General features: G+C 39.6%; 2 protein-coding genes across 2 annotated transcripts; one reads left to right on the forward strand and one right to left on the reverse strand.

Annotated features, from left to right (window-relative positions):
- Nucleotides 1–630: 630 nt before the first annotated feature.
- On the reverse strand, nucleotides 631–8,273 carry mon1bb (MON1 secretory trafficking family member Bb). Its single transcript, XM_032549062.1, has 6 exons — nucleotides 8,129–8,273; nucleotides 7,540–7,634; nucleotides 5,699–6,280; nucleotides 3,630–4,422; nucleotides 2,716–2,863; nucleotides 631–1,751 (listed from the first exon to the last, which is right to left on the reverse strand). The coding sequence occupies exons 2-6, from the start codon at nucleotides 7,616–7,618 to the stop codon at nucleotides 1,524–1,526; spliced, it is 1,830 nt and encodes a 609-aa protein (XP_032404953.1). The 5' UTR covers nucleotides 7,619–7,634; nucleotides 8,129–8,273; the 3' UTR covers nucleotides 631–1,523.
- Nucleotides 8,274–9,401: 1,128 nt separating this feature from the next.
- Nucleotides 9,402–10,298, forward strand: tcta (T cell leukemia translocation altered). Its single transcript, XM_032549300.1, has 3 exons — nucleotides 9,402–9,751; nucleotides 9,836–9,887; nucleotides 10,050–10,298. Exons 1-3 carry the CDS (start codon nucleotides 9,541–9,543, stop codon nucleotides 10,090–10,092), a joined length of 306 nt encoding a protein of 101 aa, XP_032405191.1. The 5' UTR covers nucleotides 9,402–9,540; the 3' UTR covers nucleotides 10,093–10,298.
- The last annotated feature ends 230 nt before the right edge of the window (nucleotides 10,299–10,528 follow it).

Below are 10,528 nucleotides of genomic sequence, written 5' to 3' on the forward strand. Positions count from 1 at the left end.
GGTCAGTCAAACCTCATGAGAGAGCAGAAGACAGAGGTGGATTCTTACATAAGATCATTGAATAAGAAAATCAGTGCACCCTAAATGAGAGCTTGGAAAACATATTTGTATTTCAAGACTTTATCTCCTATTGCCTGAATAAGTATTTATTTTCTCCCTTCTGTCTCCTTCCTTACCTCCTTGTGCCTGTCTTTCCATCCTAGCATCCTTTGTATTTTAAAACTTTTCCTTATCCCATTGGAGTATATTCTTCTCCTTCCTTACTTCCTTGTCTTTCCCAATTTTTTTACCCTATAGTGTAAATATCTTTCTTTGTGTCCTCCTTCTATCTTTCCTGTTTTCTGCTTTTCCTCTCTAATCTTTGACCATGTTTTGTCTTCACTCTTACCTTCTTTATGATCTTCCTTTATTCCTTCTTTTCTTGTCTGTTTCCTCCTTTTATCCTCATTCCTTTCTTCTCTTCCTTGTCTCTGTCCTCCCTGTCTGTTTTTATAATGATATAATTTTTATAAGAGCTGACTACTAAAGAAATCTCCACACTAAATTTAGTTAATTTTTGTCATTTAAAATAAACAGGAATGAAGACGTTGAGTACAAAAATACGATCCCTGAAAGAAACGCACACAAAAATATGTGCAATCTGAAATTTATTTCATGAAACCAAACATACTCTTCAGACTTGAAATGAATGAAAATTCCTCAGGAGACAAAAGTATGAAGACATCATTCATAAAGAGAAAACAGCCAAACTCTTCATAGATGAGATGATCTGCAGATAAACATGATGTGAAGTCTGAATTTGTCTTTGTGAATAAACTCATCAAGTTGTCTGTATGTGCCGATGATTCTGACTAGACACCAGGATGGGAATGCTTTGTTATCGGACTAAAATGTGTAACTTTTCTTTCAGCTGGATGTATAAATATCAGCAGTAACGAAACTCTGCCGTTGGTTTTAAAACATGATCTGAGAGTCCATATGTGGCAGTTCCAGTGTCATTATTCCAGTTTCTGTGAATCTTAAAGCAAAAAATAATAACTATTGCAAACTCCCCGCTTCCCAAAACGTTTACATGTGACCTACTTCTTTTTTTTTTTTTGATCAAATGAACTCTACGGATGTAGCTTATGATTCGAACTGCCATCTGAGTGATACATTCACAGCCCGTGAGGAAAATTTCTCTCTTTTTTTTTCTGTAATAAAACAATATAAAAACTTTTTCACTTAAATATTATTTTTTTTTTTCAATTAGCTTCTACCACAGTTCAAACTAAAACTTACGAATGCCGCTTCGCCCCAACCTGTCTCTAAAGGAAAGCAGTGATGCAACAACATGCTCTCGCTCCCAGTAAGAGGAGAATACTGGAGACTTTTTAAATAGCCTAAACGTAGTGTTTGGTTCTACTCGTCAGTTTACGTCAAGTCCAATACCTCTCAAAAACTGATTTTGAAAAACACCAGCGAGTCACCGTAAAAATGATTATTGAGTGAGGCAGCGGCTTCAGAGCAGCGCTAGCAGAGTCCTATAGCAGAGATAGGAAGCCGTTATCTGTGGTGTCTTGCTGCTCGGATCTGCTGCTCCTTGAGCTCTTGCTGGGGTTCGGAGTGGTTGAATACTTAGGAGGGTATCTGATGAAGAGGCGGTCCTCCTCCTTTTTAATCCATCTCAGAAGCTTAGTGATGGCAGTAATGGCACAGGTCTTTGTCACAAGAGGGCTGAAGCAGGTGTAGAGCTCAAATTTGCTGGTCACCTAAAACAAAAAACAACACAGACTTGACTAAATGTGAAAATCAATCCAATTTTTGAACATTTTTAAACTTGCATTTTGGGTTCAACTATTTCTATAAACGAACCCAAGTGCTCAAAAAGAAACAACAACAAAAAAAATACATTCAATAAGTTCAATAACTCAAAAATCTCACACATTCAATGGGCGCTGCGCCGTTACCTAGCAGCCGTTACCTAGCAGCCGTTACCTAGCAACCTCAGCTGAGCCCAGGCCCGTTACCTAGCAACCCAAGCAGAGTTCCAGCTCGTTCGGTCAGCTGGTTTCACCGCTGTATGCACCGTTCAACGGCTGCTGGAATAAACAAGTGTTTTGTTGTTGACTTAACGTCCAGAAACCACTTGCTGCACTCTTCTTGGTTGAACAGGAGGCCGTGCTGCCTTACAAAAATATGCGGTTTGTATAATTGCGCGTCTGTTTGCAGCCATTTTCATGTGAAGTGTAAACGTTACGTCGGGCGGGCGTGGCCAGCAGCAGCTTATTTGGATTTAAAGCGACAAGACGCCCTAAAATAGCTCATTTTGAAATGAGCTCAAAATCTCAAGTTTGTATATACTTGTGGTCATTAATTTGGAACAACATAATGGTGCGGATGGAATAAGAAAAAGAGAGTAAAATCTAATTTTAAGTTTTGTGCAGACAACATTGATTCAACCGTTTAATTTCAGAGCCTTTTTTGGTTGATATTAAGGAATTTTTGCACCGTAATGAATATGCTAAAACATCCCACTCATAGAAAATAATCAGCACCGAATATTGATCAAATCCCTATCAATGATAAGTGCATTATGTGTTCAATCACTTCTGAAAACTGGAGAAGTAGGCTAGAAGCCTTAAAAATGAACCGATTGGAACACCAGCGTCCATGAATTTCTAAAATCCGTATATATTATGCATGACTGCAGTAACCTAAAGCGCAGCTGCTCACCCAGGCCAGCAGAGTCTCCCTCTCAGCGACGTGGTAGATCAGCTTCAGGGGCCGTGAGGTGCTGTGGATGCGGCTGTGCATGTAACGATACAAATCCAGGAGCCGCATTTTCTCCTCATCGCTGCCGTAGGGAGCCTCCATCTCAGGACTGCAGGCAGGTAAACACACAAAGTAGTATGAAGCTCACAGATTATTATTAACACATATTCATACACGCATAGGTCTGTCGCAATAACAAGTTTTTCCAGAAGTTATTGTGATCAACAATTATATTGTTGTTTTGAAAGCATTTTCAAGTATTATAACAACAAAGGCATAATAAGGCAAGTACACCCTGATTGTATGCAGCAGGATCCCCCAACATATGTATGTTTCTTTGTATTTCGTGACTTTCTGAAACCTACCAAAAGGGCCATTGTAGGTAGAAAAAAAAGGACCAAAGAAAACAGAGAAATTTTCAGATTCATCTCAGAAATATTCTAGAAACAGCAACGAAATTTCTAAGTTTGAAAAGTTTAAAATGTTTGACTTGAACTCAAATTTAAAAGTTTTTTTCCAGGAAATTTTTAAGATTAATGTAAAAATTTCTGAGTTTTTTCTAGCAAATGTTTGACATTTTAAACTCATAAATTTGTACATTTTTTTTCTAGAAAATTCAGAAGTCGAATATTTTTATCTAGCAAATATTTTACTTTTCAAATTTAAATGTCCAATTTGATTTTAGAAAATTTCTCAAATTAATCTCAACACTTTAAGTTATTTCTTGCAAATTTTAAACGTTTTAAACTCAGAAATTTCTTTTGGCGGAAATTTACTGCTACATTTTTTTATGCACAATGGCTCCAATACGCTGTAGTAAAGTACCCTGTCATTGCTACAGGATTACAATAAAAACTACATTTCCCAGCACACACCTGGTGAACTGAGTGAGCTGGCGGTGGTTGTCCGGCACGTCGAAGGGCTTGTACATGAAGTGCCTGAGGTCCGACACACCGACCTGGCTCACGCTGTACGACTGAGCTTTGGCAATGAGGCTCAGGGAGTTCTGCGCCAACATGGCCTCCTCGATCTTCCTCTTGCACTCGGCTACGGCGTAAAAAGCCTCCTTGTCCGTGGAAAGCAGCAGCAAACAAACGGTACACTCCGGCGGGTCCAGGTAGGAGATGTAAGCATAAAAGTAACAGTCAGGGTTGAAGAGGGGCAGGCAGATCGGAGTCCAGATCTCCCCGGCCTGAAACGCAGACGAGGCTCCGATGAGGTTGAGCAGCAGGTGGACGTCAGCCGGCGCCAGCCTCGCATCCTCGATCACCGTCTTCTCCTGGACGATGGTTAGCAGCTGGTTTTTGGCGACGAGGATGGAGAAAACCAGGTTGGGGGTGATCGCTTTCTGCAGGATCTGGCTGAGAGAGTCCCTGAGAGAGGAGGCCAGAGGCAAGCAGTGCACGGCTGCCAGCAGGAAGCTCGGGTCCGAATCCACCAGGTTGAGAAGGCCGTCCAGGATCTTCTCGGATCCGGCCAGGAGTCGCCTCAGGTCGTAGTTCTTCTTGTGCTCAAAGATGCGGGATATGCTGGCCTGGGTGAGCATACTGATGATCTGGTGGTACACGTAGAGGAGTTCTTCACGCAGCTGCTGCTCAGACTGACGACTGCTGGAGACGCACACCAGAACCAGGGGTCCTTTCTGCAGGAACACCACCGTGTGCTCCTCTGGTAGGATCGAGACAGAACGGGACAAGAGGCTGAAGGGGCAGCGTTATGTGTTTACAGGCACATTTTATAGCACAACCAAGTCACTATCTTAACTTCAGCTGTAATAAAAAGCTGAATATAAATCATACATGACTTAGATGAAATTTGACTTGGTAATTAAACACCTTGAAATCAGCTGCAGTGTATTTTATCTGCATAAAGCCATATATAACTGTGAACTGCAGGGAAAAATACAATACCTGGTTTTCAAATGATTTAAGATCAAAACTTCCATTTAAAAAAAAATCATAATGTGACAAAAATTAAAACCCAATGCTTTCTCACTTTTGACAATAAAGTCTTAATTTGTAGCATTTAATACTGGTGTTGTTATTTGATTATTTATATTTTTGAGTACTTCCTATATGCGTTTTATTTTCTCTAACAGCTGCTGCAATTTTACAAATTAGCTTCATCATTTGGTAAAGACCTCAAATATAACGCTGCTATACATAGAACAACAAGAAGATTTGGTTTTTAAAACCGTCACAAATGGCTAATGTCAAATTACCGCTAAGCCAAGTCATCTTGAACAATAATAAGAATAATACAATATTATAATTGTCATATAATAAATAATTGTTGAATTTAGCACAGGTAAAATCAATTTGGTTTACCTAGTGTTTACAAAAGCATTTCATATCAGTTGATATTGATAATTATTGATCAGGTTTTTTTGTCTTAAACATATGAAATATTGCCAAACTACTACTGTGACCTTTAGTGTTTTATCCACAGTTTTTACTCCACAACATTGGTTTTTATTTTTAAGCAGTTAGGGAAAAGTGACAGAACCTTAAGCTGCTGCTGCGGCAGTTACTCAGCAGGTTGTCGCTAGGTAACCAAAGAGTGAGTGAGTTGCTAGGCAACCAAAGAGTGAGTTAGTTAATTCCACAAGCTTTATTTAGCTGGCTGTGAAAAGATGAAAATCAGGATCATAATTTATTTTATTGTCATTGTGCTAGAAAGAAACCACAACAAGATTTTTTTAAAATAGCAACTCTTTGAAAGCAAACCAAATAAATAAATAAAAATAGAGAAAAAAAGAAGAAAAAGAGGCTGAGTGGCTAAAGTCTTTTTTCTGCCTATATTACCCAGAATGTTGTTCAGTGAATACTCTATATATTCAATATTCTATCAGATGTATTATCTACTTATATTGATCTATCACAATATATATTCTTATCGATTTATCGTCCATCCCGATGTTTACCACCACAGTCAATGCTCTCACCTGAATACACTGAGCGGATGATGTTATCTCCGCTTTGGACAAACGACACCAGCGCCATCATGACGCCCATGGTGGAAGAAAGAGCCTCTTCGCTGCCGTATCGGGAATAAATAGGCTTTCCGGCTTCACTCAGCACAAAAACGTGCTTCCTGTGTCGCCGCCAGCTGTCGGCCGTAACATCCTCGTCTCGATGAGAAGTGAACGAAGGAGACTCCTGGATTCCCGCCTCCAGCAACGGAGACGATCTTCCCTTCACGCCTATACCTTGTTCCTCCAGCTTGGCCTTGGCCAGCATTGTAACAACAAACTCCCCCGAGTCGCTCTGATCGTTCTCAACACCAGCATCTTCGGTCCCTCTGCCAGCTGAGTGGGCCGGCAGATTGTTCTGACAGTCTGGCGTCTCTGACTCAGTTCCCAGGTTGGAAGGAGGTTCTGCCTCCGGACCCGGATCCTCTGCTGTAACATCAGACGGCTGCAAACTGGCCGGCTCGCTCCGGTTGACGCCGCTGCAAGCATTCGTCGCCACTGAATCGGGAAACATGTGGTTCCCCAAAAGACAGAGAGAAGTGGCCAGGGTGTCGGCTGCAATGAAAGAAAACTAAATCATGAAATAAGTAAAGAAAAACGACAAACACATGAGTAGTCTTGTGACAATGAGCAATAAATCAATCACAGGATAAAACACAAGATCAATAACTTTAATTTGCATGATTTATTGTTTTTTTCTTTTTTCTCTCTTTCTACTAAAAACCGGATGACAAAAATCTTCAGTCTGTTGTTTTGATCTCAACTAGACACGTTTTTGAAGGACAGTTTAGTTTACAGAGACACGTTTGGAGGCCTCGAGTCCTCGACGCGGCCGTCGAGGGTTCGATTCCCGGACCCGGCGACATTTGCCGCATGTCTTCCCCCCTTTCCTGTCAGCCTACTTTCATATAAGGGACACTAGAGCCCACAAAAGACTCCCTGGAGGGGAGGAAAAAAAGGAGAAAAAAAAACTAATTGAGGAGCTTTTATAATCGGCTACTGAAAGGAATCAAAAACAAATGTTCATTTCTCATTTTCAGGCTATATGATAGCAAATTATTTATTGTTTAAAGTCATTTCTTTATCTTTGTCTTAAACAGAAAAAGTTATATTCTGTGATTTTGTACTTCTGCAGAATAACTATATAAATAGTAATCCCAGTTTTTGAGAAGCAAAATCTGCTAACGTGTTAACTATATATTCAGATGTATTCAACATAATGTGTTCATAATTTAAACATCTAAAAATGTCAATTTATTTAAATTAAATAATTTTATGGTATCTGCACTGCAAACTATAAATACGGTTTTAGGAGACACGTGAATCACAGAAGCAGCGTAAATTATTTTTGTTTGTTTACAGCAGCACAGAACAAACAAACTGTGAAATAACTGAAATAATACAAATAAATTCTACATTTCTTTTTTTTACATATATTGAACTTATTTTTTATGGACCATTTCTATTTTAATTTAGTCTAATCATTCACATTTAAATAATTTTACATATTTAAGTTTATGGAATATTTCAATAATTGCTCATTTCTATATTATTATTATGAATATTTTCAGTAATAGCTTGGATTTTTGACCAGGACCCAATTAAATAAATCACATGTCTCCCTGTTCACTTAAAAACAAGATTCTTCTTCTGCAGGTCTTGGATATGACATTAAAGCGCTTATACTTTAAAAACTATAAAAGCTCAAATGCAACTAATACAAACCTGTAATCCTTATTTGCACGCAAATTTGAATATGCTAAATTTGCAAAACAAATACTGGGTTTCAGCGTTCAGCATGAACTCATATTTACCAGGTGGATTGTTCTCCGCTGGAGGATCAGAAATGTTCACTGCCTGAGCTTCTCTGTCTCGATGGTGGTCTTCCTCCATGATACCATCCCACTCACTACAAACAAGTAAGAGAATCCACGTTCAGGTCCGCGATTAAAGCACATTTACCCTGAGATGTGAGGAGCTGATGAATGAGAGCATTTATTCTGGAGGTCACATGAGAGCAGAGGAGAGAAACAGCCCCAGGACACCGAACAGACACTGGAATTCAAATCTGATTACAGCTTCAGCCGATCTAATGTTACACACCAACACAGCTCGGTGAGACCAAGAGAAAGCGAGAGGGAGCCAAGGATTGTGTTGAAATAAGTTTCTCAACAGTAACCAACGTCACATCTGCGACCACAAACACGCTTAATGCAGTTAACCTCCTTATAATGACAGATGTGTGGCGGTGAATTAGAATAAAAGTCAGCAAACGGTGACTGTAGACATGAAGCTAGCAGAGCTCGCCGCTAACAAGCGAGACACACACAGATGAATTTCATGGCCTCGGCTTAAACGAGCTCCTTTTAAATTACACAAATAAACAAAAACAACAACACTTACGTTTGTAAAAAATGTCAAAGCGTTGCCTTTAAAAAAATACAATTAGCTACATTAAGTTTCCTCTGCAGCCCGGAGGCAAATAAAGCTGTCAAGAATTAGAAGCCGAAAACAAATCTTGCTCTTACAACATCGGACTTCCGGAATCGACGATGACGGGTTCAACTGACCAATCAGAACGTTGGTAGGAGCCTGTCAGTCCCGCCCCCTTAGGAAACCTTAAAATCTGAGCGGTTGGTAAAAAAAACACAACAGGAACGAGACAGGGCCGGTTCTAGGTATACCAGGGGCCGATGCAGTTTCCTGAAGGCACCTTCTTATTTAACCTGTTTGCACATCGTGCATTTAAGACATGTAATAGATTAATCTAATGAGCTAACACTAAATTAGCTTATAACATTAGTTATTAACTCAATATCAACTGGGCTAGAATGTATTTTAAATAAAACAATTGTATTTAGTTTGTGAAGATGGTGGTATTTCTCTGACAAAGAGCTGCTGCTCCTCCATGTGGAGGGAAGAGAGTTCAGGTGGCTCAGGTACCTGGTTAGGACGCCTCATGAACGCCTGATGGATGGATGGATGGATGGATGGACGGACGGACGGACGGATGGACGGATGGATGGACGGACAGACGGACGGATGGATGGATGGACAGATGGATGGATGGATAGATGGAATGGTTAAAAGAAGAAAGTATAGAACTATTAGAATTAATGAAGAAAAAATCCATAACATTGTAATTACTAATTGTGAAAGGGTTTCAAACTGTTTAAAGTTTATTTATTACAGGTTCCATCTCAATAAATTTGAGATTCGTCAAAAGGTGATTAATTTCAGTGTTTCAGCTGAAAAACTCATGAATCTATCCACTGACTTAATTTCCAATTTGTCAAAAATTCTTGAATGGGCTCTACTTTATAATCCTCTGAAGACTGCACTTAACTTTGTTGCTTGTGTGTGTTTTCCTTCCACTACATCTTCCAATAAAACGCTTTAATGTTTTTATGTTAAAAATCCTTTTTTATTAGTTTTGGATTCTAACTTTCAGAGAAACTTAATTTTGGGGGTTTTATACGGTGTAAGCCGTAATAATCAAAATTAATAAATAATTTAATGTAAAATGTAATAATAAAATATAAAGATATTGGGCAAAAAAAATTAAAAATAAGGAAAATTTACAAGAAACGCCCGAAATATCTCCTTATGTGTAATGAATTTAAATATGCTAATATGCATCTCGTCCAGTAGGTGGCGGTACTGCGCTCTTACTAACGAACAAAAAGCAACAGAAGAAGAATGTTGTAGTAAACAAAGCTAACGGTGGAGGAACAGAAAACGCATCCTGCCTAACCAAAGTAAATGGACAAGCAGCTGGCCCGCTTCTCTCGACATTAACATTATAAGCGGACAATATGGAGGATTCGTGGGATTTTGAGTTTCTGTCCCGCATCGCTGACAGCTGTCTATCGTTTATTTCCGAGTTTGTGGACGATTGGCTCGCCAACGACATGAGGGTCTCCATATTCAAAATCCTGCTCAGCTGGCTGATATTTAGTCTAATCGCGATTCACTTTGCATGGAAAGTCTACGGGAACACAGTGAACGACATGTATTACCGACAAGGTGGGTGTTATACGTCCCGCACAGGAACACTTGGCTGTGTAAATCCAAGCTAGTCGCGTTAGCATGCTCTGTGTTTACATCCAGGGGCTGGGCAGAACGGAGGAACACCGGAGGCAGCTTCCCACCTGGGCGGATGGTGAGTGTCCGATGTTGGAATTATGTGGCTCACATAAATTCAAAAGGGTACTTTTGTTTCCATGGAGATAGCCCGCTTTAATTAAGCTCCGTTTATGTTTTATTCTTCATGTATTGCATGGCTATTGTTGTTGTTTATGATCTTTTATCTGTTATCTTGTAGGGTGAGTGAAGCTGGGGACCCCATGAAGAGCCATCATGACTGAGTACTCATCCTGAAATCAGGGCTGGACATTTTTACTTCAGACACTAAATGAACATGATCAGTTTCGATGATCTAGACACGAACATCTATCAGTTCTCCTGGGATGGTGTTGAACAAAGTTTGTGGCATACTTACTTTGACCACCGGTCACAGAGCAGGACACTTTTCAGCAAGAATGACTAAAATAAATCGTGTTGTCAACATGGACCACTTGTGAATTTCGTGAGCGGCAGCAGTGGTAATGTGAAACAGTCGTGGTTTTGGGTTTGATGCAACTATAATTTCACTTCCAAGGTCATACAGAAACCTTGGTGCAACAAATGTATTTTTGAAGTCAGGACACAAAATAAAAGACAGTTTTTATTAATAGATTTGGCATTAGTAGTAGTAGTAGAGGGAGCATATGCTGTGTAAATATTTACTATTGAAGTATCAGT

This window comes from Xiphophorus hellerii, chromosome 20 (assembly GCF_003331165.1).
Source record: "Xiphophorus hellerii strain 12219 chromosome 20, Xiphophorus_hellerii-4.1, whole genome shotgun sequence".
Classification (NCBI taxonomy): Eukaryota; Metazoa; Chordata; class Actinopteri; order Cyprinodontiformes; family Poeciliidae; genus Xiphophorus; species Xiphophorus hellerii.

Coding starts and splice junctions, on each gene's coding strand:
- tcta (XM_032549300.1), top strand. CDS start 9,541: ATGGAGGATTCGTGGGATTTTGAGTTTCTGTCCCGCATCGCTGACAGC. Junction 9,752..9,835: donor CGACATGTATTACCGACAAG/GTGGGTGTTATA, acceptor GTTTACATCCAG/GGGCTGGGCAGAACGGAGGA. Junction 9,888..10,049: donor GCTTCCCACCTGGGCGGATG/GTGAGTGTCCGA, acceptor GTTATCTTGTAG/GGTGAGTGAAGCTGGGGACC.
- mon1bb (XM_032549062.1), bottom strand. CDS start 7,618: ATGGAGGAAGACCACCATCGAGACAGAGAAGCTCAGGCAGTGAACATT. Junction 6,281..7,539: donor AGCGGAGAACAATCCACCTG/GTAAATATGAGT, acceptor CTTTCATTGCAG/CCGACACCCTGGCCACTTCT. Junction 4,423..5,698: donor CATCCGCTCAGTGTATTCAG/GTGAGAGCATTG, acceptor CGATCCTACCAG/AGGAGCACACGGTGGTGTTC.